This window comes from Hordeum vulgare, chromosome 5H (genome assembly GCF_904849725.1).
Source record: "Hordeum vulgare subsp. vulgare chromosome 5H, MorexV3_pseudomolecules_assembly, whole genome shotgun sequence".
In the NCBI taxonomy this organism is placed as follows: domain Eukaryota; kingdom Viridiplantae; phylum Streptophyta; class Magnoliopsida; order Poales; family Poaceae; genus Hordeum; species Hordeum vulgare.
The window spans coordinates 81,488,619-81,507,593 of NC_058522.1; the positions used below are offsets into that span (position 1 = coordinate 81,488,619).

At 43.2% G+C, this 18,975-nt stretch overlaps 1 protein-coding gene across 10 annotated transcripts; it reads left to right on the forward strand.

Moving 5' to 3' along the window:
• The first annotated feature begins 2,388 nt into the window (after nucleotides 1-2,388).
• On the forward strand, nucleotides 2,389-17,994 carry LOC123395271 (formin-like protein 12). Of its 10 annotated transcripts, XM_045090237.1 has the most exons (18): nucleotides 2,391-3,061; nucleotides 3,720-4,417; nucleotides 4,490-4,711; nucleotides 4,796-8,493; nucleotides 8,651-8,774; nucleotides 9,466-9,537; nucleotides 10,189-10,287; nucleotides 10,385-10,426; nucleotides 10,727-10,807; nucleotides 10,893-10,943; nucleotides 11,026-11,107; nucleotides 11,338-11,432; nucleotides 15,684-15,755; nucleotides 15,831-15,947; nucleotides 16,067-16,135; nucleotides 16,221-16,287; nucleotides 17,128-17,446; nucleotides 17,550-17,994. In XM_045090237.1, exons 1-17 carry the CDS (start codon nucleotides 2,989-2,991, stop codon nucleotides 17,307-17,309), a joined length of 5,844 nt encoding a protein of 1,947 aa, XP_044946172.1. In that variant the 5' UTR covers nucleotides 2,391-2,988; the 3' UTR covers nucleotides 17,310-17,446; nucleotides 17,550-17,994. The 10 variants fall into 10 exon arrangements, with proteins under 10 accessions (XP_044946175.1, XP_044946176.1, XP_044946177.1 ...); XM_045090236.1 differs by having other exon boundaries at nucleotides 2,392-3,061; nucleotides 4,490-8,493; nucleotides 17,128-17,460; XM_045090235.1 differs by having other exon boundaries at nucleotides 2,392-3,061; nucleotides 4,490-8,493.
• The last annotated feature ends 981 nt before the right edge of the window (nucleotides 17,995-18,975 follow it).

An 18,975-nucleotide genomic window follows, 5' to 3' on the forward strand; every position in this document is an offset into this window, starting at 1 on the left:
GCATTGGGTTCCTCCTTGGTCAAGATGAATCCGTGATCCATGGGGGTAGCACTCAGCCCCATGCTCGAGCCCGGATCCGAGGTGTGGTTCGAGTCGTGGTCCTGATCCGAGATTAAGTTTGAGACCGGAGCCGATGTGTTGGTATGGTCCTCAGGACTGGTGTAACACCCATCCCATGAACGGGAGATCGCCGCATGAGTCCATGATCTATTCCAGGTTACCAAACCTAACGATCCAGGCTGGAGTGAAGTTGTCGATCTGACCTAGACGGCCATCCAAATCCCCATGAAGCGTGAGTATGATAGAAATGTTCTGCATGTGTTGCGTTTCTTAATATCTTCCACCATGCATAATTTTTTACCCAATCTCTTGCGACAGGAAAGTCGGCTAGGGTTTCTCTTGTACATGTCATAGCCGCGGGTTCTCCTTGCCTCCAGGTGTCTTCGATGCCAGCGAAGTGGGGGAACCCCGGTTCGGGGTTGGTTTGTGTTGTTTGGGTCATCCTAGCTCTGGATAGGGTTTAGTCTAGGTGTCTGATGGAGCTGGCAAGGCGACAATGTCATCGAAAACATGGAATAAGGTCTCCACTATGCTGTCCTCGTTCTAGTGGTGTTGATTGTATCGATGGATGACGTGTAGACCTTCGGTCTGGGCCGGATATGGGGCCTAATTTTGTCTTCATTCATGTAGGTGGTCTTCGATGGCATCTTTTGGTGGTGTGGATGATTGGATGTCGATTGTTTGTGTTTAGATTTGTTGGCTTTTTCTTCGTTCGACGAAGCATGACGAGCTTCGGCTTTGATGGGAATTCATCGAGGTAAGGCCTCCCCAATTCTATCCAAATGATCTCTAATGGTTACATGTCTTTATTCATCGGCTTATTTCTCCAAGATGGCAATGCAGTCCTCAATTAGCCATCATTGGCGTTGTCCACCAATGCATTAATGGCAACACTACCCTAAATCCAAGGGTGCTTCAGAGATCCGGCGGCATCGAACTTCGTCCACGGCGCGCTACCAACAAGTGCGGAGAAAGACTGTTGGCATACCAGAAAACCTGGGTATCCTTTTCCATTTCTAGATGATGAGAATAATTGAACAACTTTAATATATAACCTCACCCTTCTTGAAATGAAAATTGCTAACAGAACATCTGCGGATGTGATGTTTTTGCTCTCGGGTGCAAATGCATTTAGATGAACAGTAAATGCACAAAATAGTAAACATATTTAAAGATTTTAGTTTTCCTTACAAATATTGTTGAATATTTTGACTACGTGAAAAGTTTCATGATGGAGTGATATTAGTTGCTACTTCCTTCGTCCGGAATTAGTTACCATTTAAATAAACTAGACGATGCCCCGCGCGTTGCAGCGGAATTTTGTATGAAATAAAAATTGTGCTGAACTAATTATGTAACCACTGTCTTTAGATAAGGTAATTTATTTATCAACATTTACAAACAAATAAATAAATAAATATCTTGATCTATATATTAAAAATGGAACTAATACAAAATAAAATGTACATGCATGACTCAGTTTTCTTTCAAATAGAGCACCATCAGTTACTACATATATGGTTGGTGCATCAGCTCTTAATATGTAGATCAGACGAATATTGTTGATTGATCCAGTATATCTAAGGGTTAAACTAATTTGGGTGATGTGGCTTAAGGAGAAGCAAAAGAATTCCTAGTAATGGAGGCTAGCTATTTAGATATAATAATAGATGTATCCATCATGAAGGGAGTACCTTTTAATGATTTACTGTTTATCTCAAGCGCATATGCAATTGAGAACAAATTTGCGCTTTCAAAAATCTCCAACGGACCGAGCGCAGCTTAGAGAGTACTCCCTCCGTTCCGAAATATAAAACCTTTTATAGATTTGATTATAGACTACAAACGGAATAAAATGAGTAAACCTACATTCTAAAATATGACTACATACATCTGTATGTAGTATATAGTTGAATCTTAAAAGGTCTTATTTTTAGGAATAGAGAGAGTAGATTCCATGTGATGAAACTAATCCACCAGAGTCGACTCAGACTTGACAGTGATGTCTACAGGTTTTTGAATTTATTTCTGTCTTTTCGGTGACGTTCATCTAATGAAAAAAGAGGTTTCCAATGTACCGACTTTGTTAATCTTAAAATATTATACCAATTTGTTATTTTAAAGGTTCTCATAGCGATAAAATATTTATACGTGTGTTTATAGATATGAGTATATGCATGTATATATAAGCATTATAATTATATTATTGGATAAACAGATTTGCACTTCCAAAAATCTAAGGGCGGCTTAGAGACTAAAATTTCATGTGGTGAAACTAATCCGTTAAGTTTAAGACTAGACTTGACAATGATATCTATAAATTTTTTTGTTTTTTGGCTTTTTGATGATGCTTATCTAATAGGAGGAGACATTCCGAAGACGCATGTACTGATTTTATCAATCTTAAAATGTTGAGTTGACTTGATATCTAACGTTAAAATATTTGTACATGTGGATGTACGTGTGTATATGTGAGATTATGATTATACTGTGCAAAATAAAAAAAACTTGCAAACAGCCGAGCTGGAGCCTGTTGTGTCTCGTGCCGCCTCCTCCTTCCTCCCTTGCCTTCTTCCTTCTCTCTCTCTCTCTCTCCTCTCCTTCCGCTTCCTTCTCCGCCACCTCAAACACCAAAAAATTAGCAGCGACCCCAAAAAACCAGAGATTTTTTCGCACCAAAAAATTTGAGGAAAAAAAATACGAGGGCGAAACCCTAGCGAGGGGCGAATTCCGCCGCGCATTGCCTCCCTCCGCGCACGTTGCGTGCCGGAGCTGGGTCGTTGGGTCGCCGGCGGCCGCGGCGGCGCGGGCGAGGCGTCGTTGGTAGTGCTCCTCGGTCGGTGGCTGGCTGCGCAGCAGGCGAACGCGATCAGGCGGGGTGCCGGAGGCTAGGCCGCCGGAGACGGCGGCAACGGGGACGAGGAGGAAATGGCGCTGTTCCGGAGGCTGTTCTACCGGAAGCCGCCGGATCGGCTCCTCGAGATCGCGGACCGCGTCTACGGTAACCCCGCCCGCCTCGTCCTCTCGAAATGTTGGGGCAATTCGCCAAGGATACAAGCGGGCATGGAATTGCTCGCGATTTTTGTGTTTTTATAGCTCTTTTATAGCCTCATAAATTTAGAAGTTTTACGTAATGATTTGGTCTTGACGGGAAGAAACTGCCACTACTAGATTCTATTCCCTTTTCCCCATATTTTATCACTAATGCGTACATTATGTACGTGCTGCATTAGCTTCTTTTTTTAAAGCCATTCTAGTTTACTTAGGCCAATGCAAATGAATGTGCTGTTCTAACCTGTGGAAAAGAAGAAGTAGCTGTATAACTAAGGCGAAGCAGGGGCTGATTACTACCATGAAATTATAATTTGAAAACTAGAACAAGACTTAAATGGGGGACAAGACAACGACATGATCTCATGCTCCTTTTCCAATCATCACAATACTTAAATCTTGTGAGTCGTATAGGTTTTCAATATGTTACTGAACTGTCCGAACAGAGACTCCAAAAATTATCATGCAGTGTTGCTATTCCCGTATCTGATTGTTTTGAACAAGTAGTGCCTGCCAGCCTTGCACAATGCTGCTACAATCTTCGTGAATATGCTTACAAGTCCAGTTTGACATGAAGACAAAATGACTGGCCTGTTCAATGCTTGCAGTATTCGATTGTTGCTTCTCGACAGAAACTATGGACCAATTCAAATACAAGAATTACCTGGACAGCATCGTGTTGCAGCTCCGCGAGCAGTTTGCAGATTCTTCATTGATGGTATTAAACTTCAGAGATGAAGGAAAAAGTCTGGTTTCAGGCTTGTTCTCTCTGTACAGAATTACAGTCAAAGATTACCCCTGCCAATACTTAGGATGCCCATTGCTTCCTTTGGACATCATCATCCACTTCCTCAGGCTGAGCGAGAGGTGGCTCATGTTTGAAGGGAAGCAAAATATTCTGCTAATGCACTGCGAGAAAGGCGGATGGCCAGTCTTGGCATTTATGCTTGCAGCTCTTCTTCTGTACCGGAAACAATACAATGGAGAGCAAAGAACTCTGGACATGGTGTACAAGCAAGCACCCAAGGAGCTTCTTCAGATGTTAACAACATTAAATCCACAGCCTTCTCATGTTCGATATCTACAGTACATATGCAGAATGGACTACGAGTTGGGGTTGCCCACACAACCTATTCCTTTCACCCTGGATTGTGTAATTCTTAGAGGAGTACCAAATTTCGATGGAGTAGGTGGTTGTAGACCAATAGTTCGAGTATATGGGCAGGATATTCTAACGCTTGATAGAGGCCGCAATGCTCTTGCAACACCATTCAAAGCCAAGAAACATGTTAGGCGTTACAGACAGGTACCATCAAGCTCAAATTAGATCTTGACCATTCTGCTATTTGTGTTAGTTACTTGTTAACTATCATTGCAGGCAGACAACATGCCGGTGAAGTTAAATGTGGGATCCTGCGTCCAAGGTGATGTGGTCCTTGAATGCTTGCATGTGGATGATGGCCTAGAAAATGAAAGGTTAATATTTAGGGTGATGTTCAATACTTTCTTTATCCAGTCTCACATTTTACAGTTGAACTTTGAGGACATTGATGTCTCTTGGGATGCTGATCACCGGTTCACAAAGAACTTCAAGGCAGAGGTAGGCCGTGCTTTTTTCTTACATGTCTGGGGCAACTTATTATCAAATCGATTAGTGTTAATTGTAAGTGCATGCCTGAACCAGGTACTCTTTTCAGAGTTTGATGCTGAATCTGATGCGTCTTCCGAAATTGCATCCAATGATGATGATGATGATGATGACGACGACTGTGGTGATGAGATAGAAGTTGGCTCTACTGATGAGTTCTTTGAAGCAGAAGAAATCTTCAGTAATCCTGACTCACATGATGGACACAGGGATGCTGATTTTCGTTCCATAGCTTCTTCAGATCGTACTTCAAGCGCTGAAGCCAGGAAAATCTCACCATTTTCCAGTCTTGAGCTGAGCAATGATGATATTGATGGATCACCAGAAAGTAAAACTGATGACATGAATATGTCATTTGGAGTACTAAATGATGAAAATGCATGCACATCTGTTGACACCAATATTATGCTTGGAGATATAACCAGAGTAGTGTCAAGTTTGGAAAGTACAACAGATGGAGGCAGAGACAGCAGCAATTCGAGTTCTGCTACGTACATAGATAAAGATGATGGCTGCACAGTTGAAAACAGCGATTCAAGGCAGGACAGGACAGTGGATCCCAAGCAAGACTTGAGTCATACTGATAATGTGCTGGTCAAAGAGGTGATTATATTGGAAACCAATAGTCCAAAGGACATTCAGATGATCAAAGAAGTAATCATATCTGAAGTCACCACTCCAAAACAAGTGCTGGAGGGCGAGATTGAATTAGGCAATGCAGTCCACAATTCAGAAAGCATCATATTGACAGAGGCTGATGGTACTGAAGGACTTAACATTGACATTGTTCTCAAACAGGATGAGGGAGGTAGTCCAGGAGAAGAATGTGTTACTTCTGCCAATGGCACCAAACAAGAAAACGACAGTAACACAGATCAACCTAGCATCAGTGACACAAACGTACTGGTGATTGAGCCCACAGATGAGAATAACAGGGTGGAGCCTCCACTGTTAGGGAGACCACACCTGCAGAGCACAAGTGCTACCTTGATTTTAAGTTCTGGTGAGCAAAAGATTAAGCAGTCTGATGCTTCCAATAACAATGGAACTGCAGAACAAACAGAGGGAACTGAAGCTTCAGTATCCAACTCGACAGGCCAACCTTCGAATATTTCTTCTGTGAATATGCTACCTGAAGGGTTTAGCCTGGAAGCAAATGGCGCTCTAACTCATGCCAGTGCAAGTACAATTACAGCTGACTCGTCTCGACTGGCGCTAAAGAAAAAATCTTTTCTTCCTTTGTCAACACAACGTATTTTTGCTCCATATTCTCCCAGGCGTAATGTGCTCCGTTCAGCATCGACAGATTTATCCTTTCTATCTCCATTGCAAAGAGAATTTGATCAGAATTCTGTTCCTTCTACAAGCGGAAGGGATGTTGTTGCTACAACCTCAGTGTCTCCACCGCCCCCATCCTCTACATCTCTGAGATCATCGGAAGTATCATCTCTAGTAAATCCCCCTCTACGACCAATCAAAACTTTTTCATCTCTACCTTCATCTTCATTGGAAGCATATATAGAGATGTCAACTTCTTATTCTCCATTATCACATGCCAACCATCAACATCATGTTAACCCTCATCCTCCCTTGATACCATCACCACCACCTCGACAACCTTACCCAGCAAAGACACATGGAAAAGATTTACATCCGGGTAGTCTATCTTTTCCTGTTTTGCCTGCTCCCAACAGGTACCCTCCAGCACCACCCCCACCTCCTCCTTCACATACTTTTTGCACTCAAAATAATTCAAGCACCTCAATATCTCATCATGCACAAAGAAGAGAAAAAGGGTCTTGCTCCTCTAGTCCTCACAGACAAACTATTCTCAACCTAGATTTTTCCTCTCTAACTTTACCATCCGAAAGTAGTATACTGATGACAGACTTTCTCTTAGGAGCCTCTGATTTTATAGACACAGAAGTAGCAAACAGAAGAAATATACGAACTGACATGGATGTTCCAACTACCAGTGAAGATGCAAAGTATTTCTTTCAGATGCCTCATTCTTTATCTCCCAAAACTTCTCAACATAGTACACCACAGCCTCCACCTCTGCCTCCTCTACTGCCACAACCACCATTGCCAATTACATGTAATGATAGTGAATCGGTAGCACTTGTAAGATCAAAGTCTTCTTCAGATTGTTCATATAAAGAAGCAGCAACACCACCAGGAAAACAACCCCCCTCTCCTCCACTTCTTGGAGCAAACGATCCTTCAAGTTCGGAATTTAAAGAGGAAGTACCTCATGAACAGCCTTTAGATCCTCCTTTGGAAGCATGCAAGGAATCCTCGCGGCATGAACTGATCAATGAAACCCCACCCTCCACAGTTCATATAAAAGAACATGGAGCCATTCCAACCCCACCACATCCACCCAGCTGGCATAGGGGGATTTCACCTGTTGGAGCCATTCCAACACCACCTGCAGCCCCGCCTTTGCCACCACACTTGTCTCCGCTGCCATCTCCACAACCTTCAGTTACACCCTCAACACAATCCTTGTCATCTCCCCATTTACCTCAATCACCAGCTCTTCATATAAATGATACATCATCCCCGTCTGCACCACCACCATCTCCACCTCCGCCTAGAGAGCATGAAGTAGTTTGCCCTTTGCCTCCAATTTCACCTAAAAGGCATGATATACCCTCACCTCCACCACCACCACCACCTCCTTTTGGACACCATCAAGCACTTTTGCCTCCTTCCATTTCCCAGGATCATGTAATAGCTCCACCTCCACCTCTAACAAGGGATGCTGGAATTCCGCTGCCACCACCACCTCCACCTAGAGAAAGCACTGGGAATTTCCCTCCTTGTGATATTGAAGGAAGCCCGTCTCCAACCCTACTAGAATGTCAAGTTAGAGCTCCAATTCCGCCACCACCTCCTTTTTGTGAAGGAAAGGAAATAATTCCACCTCCACTTTCTTCTGAAGTAAATATAAGAACTCCACTGCCTTCTCTTATTGGAGGACCAAAAGGAACTCCACTACAAGATGGAGCTCCACCTCCAACACCACCTCTTGGACCACCGCCACCACCTGCTGTAGCATGTGGAGTGCCTCCACCGCCGCCGCCGCTTCCCGGAGGATACGAAGGGGTGCCTCCACCACCTCCCCCGCTAGCTCCTGGTGCACATAGTGGAGCTCCACCGCCGCCACCACTTCCCGGAGGATACGAAGTGGCACCTGCACCTCCTCCGCCACCCCCTGGAGCTTATGGAGGGGCTCCGCCGCCGCCGCCTCCTCCCGGAGGATATGGAGGGGCACCTCCACCTGGAGGAGTTCCACCGCCACCACCGCCTATTGGAGGGGGGCTAGGAGGTACTCCATCCCCTCCACCTCCCGCAGGATTTCGAGGTGGAGCTCCGTGTCCTCCACCTCCTCCCGGAGGATATGGCGGGGCTCCGCCACCACCTCCTCCTAGAGGGCATGGAGGAGTAGGTGGCCCCCCTCCCCCTCCAGGTGCGCCTGCTCCTCCAATGCCCCCTGGAATACCTGGTGGCCCCCCTCCACCCCCTGGAATACCTGGTGGCCCCCCTCCACCTCCTGGTGGACGAGGTGGCCCCCCTCCACCTGGCGCAAGAGGTCTTCGTTCCTTGGGTGCAACCTCACTTACTGTAGCACGGAAGTCATCTCTAAAACCACTGCACTGGGTCAAAGTAACAAGAGCAATGCAGGGAAGCTTATGGGCAGAAATTCAAAAGCAAGCAGATGCTAATAGGTACCCTCTGTTATTTCAGCTGCTTGTTTGCCAGACGATATGAATTCTCGTAGAATGCTCTGATGATCAAATGTCGCTATCAGCTCAGTTCTCGCAAAATATGTTAAAATGATAAAGTTCATTCTTGTTCAACTAACTGATGGTGCCATCTATGCAGCAATTCCGAGTTTGATGTGAATGAACTGGCGTCTCTTTTTACTATTGCTCCAAAGGCAAAAGGCGGCGCGAAAACAGAAGGGGCTGGAAAATCTCTTGGTTCGAAAACCGATAAAATTCACCTGGTAACTTCAACAATTTCAAATACTAAGCAAAAGCGCCGCCAGCGTTCCGTCTCATCTAGCTAGGCTATGCCACTGAATTATTTAGTGGCATCAAAGTTTATGGTGCATAGCATGCCAGCATCATGATATTTTGTACTTTTTCTTCATTAAAAGAACTCTGTAATATCCTTTCAGGGGACACATCTTTACAACGCAGACAGAGTGCAGTACTCTATTCAATTTCATAGTATGTTAATTACTCTAGGTTTAAACAAGCATTGTAAGATGCTTGCTCTTTAATATATGATATATCACATGTAAGGTCATGCATGAAAGTAGTGCAAAATTACCTCCTCCCAAGTTACAATGTGAGAGAACCGAGCTTAGCTCAGTTCGCTTGGCGCTGGAGTTTGCAGCCAGCCCGCCGGTGTTCGAGCTTCGGCTCTAACACTCGGTGCTCACGGAGTTTTCTTCTATAAAAAATGCCAACAGGCTAGTCTAGCCCGGGTTGGTCTCATTAATTTAAGTTACAATGTGAGACTGAAGTCATAGTAAAGTTGATAACATGCAAGTTACGACGGCCTTTCTCATGAACTAAACTTACTGTAAGGAAAGAGCGTGGGTGGTGTTTTCTTTCTGACAACATAACTTGTGTCCCTCTGGTGCAAATAAAACGCTGAAAGTTTTGTTGGTGTCCTTGAAAAATCCACAGATGGATATACGGCGGGCAAATAACACAGAGATCATGTTGACAAAAATCAAAATGCCACTCTCCGATATGATGGTAAGTATCTCCCTACTAGTTGTCGTCTGTGTTTGTGGAGAACATGCAAACAGCACATGCTCATATAATTTCATTGAGTAGAGAGCAAACATACGTACAAGAAAGGGAGCTTAGTGGCAAAGCCAGTTAGACAAACACCACAAGTGACCCTGGTAGCAAAGAGGTCACATACTGTCATTCGAAGGGCAATCCTGTTGATTGCTCAATTTCTTTCTAAGTAGTGTAGAAGATCCAGCATAGCTTGTTTTCATCAGTTTTATTTAAGTGTTTCGAAGATTGGGTATTAATAACTCAAATAAATTATCAATGAGTTTTAGGGGGAAAATTTGCCACTGGGTTCTTTCACCTGAAAAATTGCTTGGAGGTCCTTGGCATATTTGTTTTTCAGAATCACATTATTTTGATGTACTTGAGAACTCAGTTCATGGCTAAGCTGCTTCAGTTTTTTAAACATCTCCTTATATTTTATGTGAAGTTTGCACCAAATTAATTCTGGCTTGTTAGTTAGTTGGGTCAAGAATAATAATAATAATTATTATTATAAATCTTTTTTCTTGTTCATAATTAAGTCACATGACTGTATATCAGATTTTTTATATAGTAATTGTACTTTCTCTACCTATATGTCTTTAATTTCTTTACTTATAATAGAGTGCTGCTCTGGCTTTGGACGATTCAGTTTTAGACGCTGATCAGGTTGAAAATCTCATAAAGTTTTGCCCAACAAAAGAGGAAATGGAGCTTCTAAAGGTTGTTTCCAAACTAACACTTCCTTGAATTTTTCCATTGCCCCTAGTGTAATCATGAACAATTTTTTTTCTATGTATTTTGTAAATTTGGCTGGCAGAACTTCACAGGAGATAAGGAAACTCTTGGAAAGTGTGAACAGGTAAATCTATATCTTTTGGCTTACACACACTGCTCTCATGCAAATATCATGTTTTATCTAAGTTACCTGCTTATCACATACTCCCTCCGTCCCAAAATAAGTGTCGCTGTTTTAGTACAAAATTTGTACTAACTTAGTATAAAATTTGCGTCACTTATTTTGGGACAGAGGGAGTAATTTATAGCTTCCTTCTCTTAGAAATTTCTCTGGTCATATTTTATCTCAATTGAAGTTTTAAATGGCATTTTACATTTGTACCTCAATTTACCTTATTATTTGTCTTTTTCCTATAATATGCAGTTCTTTCTAGAATTGATGAAGGTGCCAAGGATTGAATCTAAGTTTAGGATATTTGCTTTCAAGATTCAGTTCCAGACACAGGTCATACACTGTTAAGTTTTAGAGATTAAGGTCATTTGTGTTGTTCATGGCTTTCTCACTCTCCACTTATTTATTTCCTGCTTAGATTAGGGATGTTAGAAAGAATTTGCTGACCGTGGCATCGGCTTGTGAGGAGGTAAACATTCTAACAACTAAGGTTTTTCACTTTCAGTATTCATGTTTAGCACGCGAGAACTCATTTCTGATGTGCCAATCAGCTCAGAGGCTCTGAGAAGCTGAAGGTGATCATGAAGAACATTCTGTTAATTGGGAACACATTAAATGAAGGGACACCAAGAGGTAATGTCTTCGCTGATTTCTAACCATCCTATTAGACTATTAGTTGGGAAGAATGCTCCAACTATCTATTGTATGGTACTATTTTGGGGAGTAGATTGAAACTGTATCAATACAAGTTTATTGCATCTTCAGGGGTTTTTGGTTACCGAACAATTTTATCCTCTGCCTCGTATTTTCTTTTTATATAAAGAAAAAACAATTCCAATTTCTTTTTTGCTATTCCCTTGCAGGCCAGGCTGTTGGTTTCCGCTTGGACAGTATCCTAAAACTTGTAGAGACCCGTGCAACCAGCAGTAGAACAACACTAATGCACTTCCTTTGCAAGGTATGGAAATAATTGGCAGACATTGTTGATTGATTAAAAAATGAGGAAAATAACATTCCGTAGGTAGCTGATTCACGGCAATGCCCGTAGAACCCCAATCCAGATCACGCAAATCAGTTTGTGGTTTGGCAATGATCTGCTTTGTGCCAGTTGAGAATGGGGGATGGCAAGCACCATTGATGATAACCTGATGGCCAGGTGCAGTAGAGGATGGATGCTCGAGAGTTGAGAGGCAAAGTGGGAACAAGGAGGGGTGCTTGATTGGCAGGGCAGGCCCACCTCAATTCGAAATGAATACACAATTTCTTTTGTGTAAAAAGTCTACCATATATAGTATATATTATATTACATGTGTATTGGCATAAACTGATAAATAGCCTAAATTGACTCAATAGCCTAAATAGCCTTTATCTCTTGCCTGCCATCCCATGAAGTCCCGTGGTGCTCTCAGCGCTTCCTGATCTCACCTGGCCATGTGATGACTGGTAATACACAGTGCTCTCGCTCGAGAGACAAATCCGAATTTTCTGGTCGATGCAAATCCAGTTGCAGCCTCAGATATGGTTTGCAAACACAAAGACAGAAGAGGGGGGGGGGGGGGGGGTTGCTATTGTTCTGCCTGTACAGAATGATGCCCTCACGGTCAGACTTCTTCATAAATTCTACAGTAAGGAGAACATTCCATGGGTTAGCCTGGCACCCCCATCCTTCCACTCGTGTGGGTTCTTTTGGTGGCGTGATGTCTTCAGCCTCGTGACAAGTAAAAAGGAATCGCCAAATGCCATATTAATAGAATCGACCGGTCTCCTTGTGAGTTTTATGCCAGACTTAACTCTTTGACCATAAATGACCAGTTTAGCTATTTGGATGATCAGCCTAGCTGTCAATAAGCGTACCCCAACTTGTTTGGGACTAAAGGCTTTGTTGTTGTTGTAGCCTAGCAGTCAATATCTTTCACATGTTTCACCTTCTGCTTTCTAGTCAAGCCTACAATGAGCTGCTTTACCTTCATCAACATCTTAACAGACTCTACCTTCATGATCTCAGTAATGATGTCTAGATCTGCATCTGGGGTCATAAAATTGTCCGAGGTAAAAACTAAATAAGTCGTCCAAGCATCACCAAACCCATGTCATCTTAAATGGCTCTGGGCCTGCAACTGCAAGTGCGCTCCTAAAGTCAAGGCCTTCTCCTGGCTCGTACTCCAAGACCGACTTAACACCAGAGACATGTTAATCCGAAGGAACTAAGATTTGACAGTTCAACCTGCGTGCTTTGTGGCAGTGGCGGAGGTCCCCGGTGGGCAAGGTATGGCAGCCGCCATCAGTGGCATAGCCAGCCTAGTGTGTTAGGGTGGTCCAATGATAGAAATTTTACATAAATTTATTTATTTATGAAGATATAATTTTTCTACTACACTATATACATGCCATGGGAAAATTTCAGGATGGTCCATGGACCACCCTGTCCATCCACTAGCTACGCCACTGGCCGCCATACCTTAATTCTGAGCAAAACAAAATTTGTGCATACGTATGTATCGATCGATCTGCTGTCTTGTTCAAACGCATCCAGAAAAATGGTGAAAGAAATAGGCCGACCTATCCAGTTGGTGTGCCAGGAACCGGTCGAGCTCGATTCGATCGCCCACGCACACATACACGCGACCAGCTCCACCCACACACGCACACGCGATTCAACCCTAAGCAGCTAGCGTAACGGTGCCGGCCGGCCAGGTCGCGAGGAACAGGCGGGCGACTGACGACGGGTAGCCTACGGAGGCGCCAGACTGAGGGTTTAGAGCATCTACAGCCGGACCTCTTAAACCCGTCTTAAACGTCCAGACAGGCCGCTCAGTCACTAACCGATCACAGAAAAGTGATCCAGACGGGCGCCACAAACGGGTCTTAAACGCCCGGGCTGACAGGCATACCTCATATCCAGCTCAAATATGGAGGCGCCCAGGCGCATCCGTCAGGTCGGACCGGGCCCATGTTGGCCCATCCGACCTGTATATGTTCCTTCCCATTCGCTCGTCGGACCAAATCCTAGCCATTTCACTCAACTCACCTCCACTCCCCTTTGTCACCCGATCTCACCTCCGGTGATCTCCAGCCTTCCACGGCATGGCGGTCAGCTGATCTGACTCCGATTAGTCCGGATCCGTCGACTGGGATGTCATCCCGTGCGGGTTGGAGGAGGCAATGGTCGTCCGCATGGCAGTCCGCCACTCCGGCGAGGACAACGCTCGACCAACGACAGAATCTGTCCAGTGCGACTCCATAGCTTTGGACCTCCGGTGATCTCCGGCAGACTTTGCCACACCTTGAATTTTTTTCGTCCTCCGCCTCTGCTTTGTGGACTCGATACTCTAGATATGTTCTTTCACGACTTCAGCAAGGCTTGTGGCTTGCTGGTATTACCTGCACAGTAATTGGCCTCCCTCGTGCTATAGAGCACATCTCAAGAGCAATGTTTTCATGGCGTAACGAGTTTTATGGTGACCGACCCCCTTCATATTATTATAACGCTTATGGCGTATGGCGTGGCGACATCATAGACACAACCTTATGGCAAATGATAGCAAATTAAATCACACCTAACTCTGTAATATGTATGACAACAAACTGAGAGAACAGATACAGAAGAAACAGAGCACTAGCATTGGGAGGACAGTCTACTCTCTACATATAGCAGCAGCGCAACAGGCAGTCAGGCCGTACGTGTAAACCACATATTCAGAAATTAGAACAGAGAGGACAGATACAGAAGAAACAGAGCTAGCATGGGGAGGAAGAGCAAGGAGAAGGAGAGGGGGAGGGGGGAGCCGGTGAGATACCTTGATGGTCACCTCATGCACGTAGGAGAGGACTAGTGGTGCTGGATTGGAGCAGAGGTGCTGCCCTGGAGCTGGATCTGGAGGGGAAAGGGGCTGGCGGAAGGAGCGGAAAGGGGGGTGGCGGGAGGAGAGGGAAGGGGAAAGGGGTCACAGGGTGGAGGGGAGGTGGTGCGGAGGCTGAGCTTGCTGCCGTTTGCCGGAGAGGACGAGGACAAGGACTCGAGGTATACAACGATTTCAACCTGCCATGGCTGTTCTCTCTCCCTCTCTCTCTCTGCTTCTCGAGTCCGAAGAGCTCTTACCTTCCCGCCGTTGGCTGATAGTTCCCGCACGTGTGCCAATTTCTCCCTGTCGTTGGCTGCTGTTCCATGCGTGTATGGCGGACGCCAGAAGCCAAATATATCGCAAGCCTGAACGCTTCAGGCTACAACCGTGCTACATTGTTATATCGTTGATATAGCAACGATATAAGGACGCCATAAAAACATTGCTCAAGAGTTTGCACACCTATTTCTCGAAGCCGTTTTGCTTGAAATCTTTTACCCTAATGTAATCTTTGAGCGAACTAGACCCTCCTTTGCTTCGTGGAAGATTAGCTTTCTCAAGAGCTGCCAGCTACTTTTGTATAGGTTTAAAAAGTAGGCTAAGGCTCAGTTTACTATCGCTGAATTGTGATGAGCTTAACTTACCTTATAATCTGCTCGAAAAAACCCCACAAAAGCAGAGAATAAATTGGTTAGCCAAACAGCAAAAGCGGCAAAAGCTGGTTGAAAAAGCTGGATTATCATAATCAACCGCAATGCCAAATGCAGCCTAAGAGTCTAAGACCCCCTATGCTTAACTGGCTGGATTCTTTAGCTTAGTATCCCATGTAGTCATCTTGTTGTATAGATCAACTCACAGGGTTTCCAGTAAATATTGTACATGAGTTGTATTTTTTCTGTTTATTAATAAGTTCACTGTTGGGGCCTCGCTACAGTTTTCCTCAAAAAGACGGGCAATTCAATCTGAAAATATTGGAATTATCTGTATGCAAATACTAGGCCACGTCTGAAAATACTCGTATTAACAAAAGGAGAATCTGATTCATGGTTATAAGTAATTCAATATGGTTTTACATTGATTTCAAATCGCAGGATATTATTATCGACCAGATCCTATTTTTGTAAAGTAGATTTGTTTCTAATTTGAACTTTTTTGAATCTATAGACAATTGGCTAGTTTAGTGTTGACTCATAGATCATGATATGGGTGTTGTTGTAAATGTAGACGCGGACCTTAGAATCAAAATGTGTTATAAATTTGAAGAAAACCAATCGCCAATAGTCTTCTTGGTTCATGGTTTCATGCTGCATATTTTGCATTCATACAGTATGCTTCAAAACTTAATGACTGGTTTAAGTGTTCTTCAGTCCCTTGCAGGAAAGTCACCAGAACTACTGGATTTTCATGAGGACCTAGTTAGCTTGGAAGCTGCTTCGAAGGTATCGTGCATGCTGACTAATATGGATGACTTACATTGATAATATTTACTAAATATTCTGGAGTTATTTAAACAGTTGCAATTGAAAGCATTGGCGGATGAACAGCAGGCAGTTGTAAAAGGGCTAGAGAAAGTTGAACAGGAACTAACTGCTTCAGAAAGTGATGGGCCAGTTTCTGATGTTTTCCGGAAGGTACATTTCCCATCCTTTTGAGGCCATTCGGTTTTATTGAAGTGTTTTGGTAGCTATTTTGTATTTCTCAATGTTTTCTTGTATGGGGCTCTATAATTTGTTGCTTCAATGCAATGTAGACTTTAAAGGAGTTCATTGATGCTTCTGGTGCTGATGTACGCGCCCTATCAGCACAATACGTTGAAGTAGTAAGCCTTTCATGGCCCTCCCTGCTTTCATTACTAATAGTGTACACTTCAAGTTTGCCCACTTTTGACGTACAAGTGCTGACAGGGTAGAAGTGCAGATGCGCTTTCCCTTTATTTTGGAGAAGACCCTGCAAAATACCCTTTTGAGCAAGGTAATTTCCATGCCAAATTATCAATTGAATCAGTCTATGGGAGATGGTTCTGAATGAATGTATATTTTATTTCCTCCTTTTCCAATTATGCTTGTGAAGTTTTAGTCATTGATGCACCAAGATGATAGAATGAGGAACTAGAGACTATGGATGTGTTTGGTCTGATTTAAGATGGTGTAGGTAGACTGCACCTGCCCCTCACCAAGACAACGATACATTTTCAGTTTGTTTTTTCTGCAATAAGTTAATTGACGCTTCACCTGGAAGTGCGGAGCCAATGTTCAGCAAACTTCTTGAGGTTCATTGGTTGCTGTCCTAACAAGCTAAAGGCGAGATTTTGAACTTCAGCTGGATTAATGAGGATTCTCTCCAAGTACTCCTAGCTAGACTTGTTTGTGGTGATTTTGGCTTATTGCTATTTGTCTCCAGTTTTAGTCAATACAAGTGGTTGCCTGGTTGGGATCAGCATTTACCTGAGTGTCGGATCTTCTTGACTGGCTTGCTTATTTGCCTCTAGAACAGTCCTATAGTTTGCTACTCATCAGATCTGCTGTAGTTATTTTCCTCTTCACTTTGCTCTCTTTGAGCCAGTAAATATCAACTGGCAAACATACATGTCTGAACTACAACAGTTCCTTTTATGTGATTTATTTATGACTTGCTTTATCATTTGATCGATGTAAATGTATTTCTTTCACTTTAAAATAAGAAAATGACATCACTGTCCTTAACTCCTCCTTGCATGTCCTCATCTATCGACAAAATAAAGCAAGCATTTGCTAGTAATTTGATATCTCCCTTATCTCTTGTTACTCATATTGAATCTTGAAAACTATGCAGTTGCTTCCACCCTTCTGACCTTTGTGGGGTTATTTCGGAAGGCGCACGAGGAGAATCTCAAGCAGATCGAGGCTGAGAGGAAGAAAGCACTGAAGGAAGCAGAAAAGGAAGCAAGCCAGGACAGAACTCCTGTAAAATCGAAAGATGGAAATGTAGGATCACCAAGGTCGCCCTTCAAATGATATCTGTCCCGAAACATGGATACGGTCATCAGTTTTACCTCAGCAGACGACCTCTGCCAGCCATGCAGATCTTCAGGAGGCTCGACTGTCACCAGATGCATGACTTCCTTGGGGACATCTCATGCTCACAAGACAAGGTAACAACACACAAGTATGCATATCTGCTGTTTCATTCTAACTTGTGAAATATTCTTATCGTTATGACCCTAACCTATAATCATTTATTTTGGTTTCGTACAGATACTTCCGGTTGGACATCCACGTTTGATAGCCCATGACACTGTACAAAGCTAACCCAGCACCTAACGTAGGTCCATGTGTACAGATTTCTTACTAGATTTTCCACCTTATAGTTTCTACACTAGCAGTAGCAGCAGGAGTAGGCCAGAGGTTGTAAACTAGGAAAATGGAAGAAATGTAAGCAATGATTAGTAATTTAGAAGAAATAGAAAAGGATTAGTGTTGTTACCACAGGAAATTTTCCAACCAACAGATAGATAGGCGGTTTTCAAACGATAGATAGGTTGGCACACAACACTGTAGCTCAACCAGGTGATCCTACAAGAATGTGTTGATATGTATGCTGATCTTTGGTAATCCACAGCTATGTACAGTCACGCTTTTGATTTGTTGCCAAATGCCAAATCATCCATCGAGGTGCTTGTGCATGAACCCTATGTCAAAAGAGACATGTGCGGTTGTTCTCCAGATAAACTAGAATGACAGCTTCAGTTTTTTTGTCTGATGATGGCCAAAACGAAAAATGGTCCTGCATTTCATCTGTGGTGTATGGAACTGCATTTTATGCTGTTATTGTTCTTTTTTTGTGGTCTGTGGAACTCCATTTTCCGTTGAAGTTGCAGTATTACTGGCAAAAAAAATGCCGTGAAGCTGGCAGTAATGTTGTACTTCCAATGCTCCTTATGTGGCAGTAAGCCTATGTTCGAACACAGAAATTCAAACCTGACAGATGTGATCAACAGGGTAGAGCTTTGAGATATTCTTCTGTACTATAATGTCCTCGAGAATGGTCCATGTGAAACAAACTTTACCCAGAAGTTTTCAACCAAAAAGAAGTACATAATGTTGAAGCAACACATATCAGTCTTCTTTTCTCTCTCTCTCTCTCTCTCTTTCTCTCTTTTTTTGCACGGTGCAAAATCCACTGGTTATTTATTTCAGTTTGACGGAGTATTTTTCTGCTGTACAATAGAATCATCTTTTATATTTCATTTCCATGCCTACAGAAAAAGAAACAAACGAATAAAACTATTCAGAAAAAGGGAAATAGGCCTATCCCAGTTTACTACTGTAGTATGTTTCTCTGGACCGTCTGATGAGACCCTTCCAAGAGTTTCAGAATCACAAAGCTATGCGCGGCTTCTATGCCTGGAGGTCGCCCTTCACCTCGGGCTCCAGCTCTCTCAGCTCATTGGCTTCACTCCTCCCGCAGCTCCTGTAGAACATGTGGCTGATGATGATCTATGTTAGAAGGGAATAGAGAGAGATTGATGAAATTGTTTAATGTATTGTTTGAGTCTGGTGGACATATATATAAAAGTACATGATTATTTTGAAGTACATATCAAGGTAGGAACAAATCCTACTCTATCATATACTCCATCTGTCTTAAAATAAGTGTCACTGATCTAATACAAAATTTATA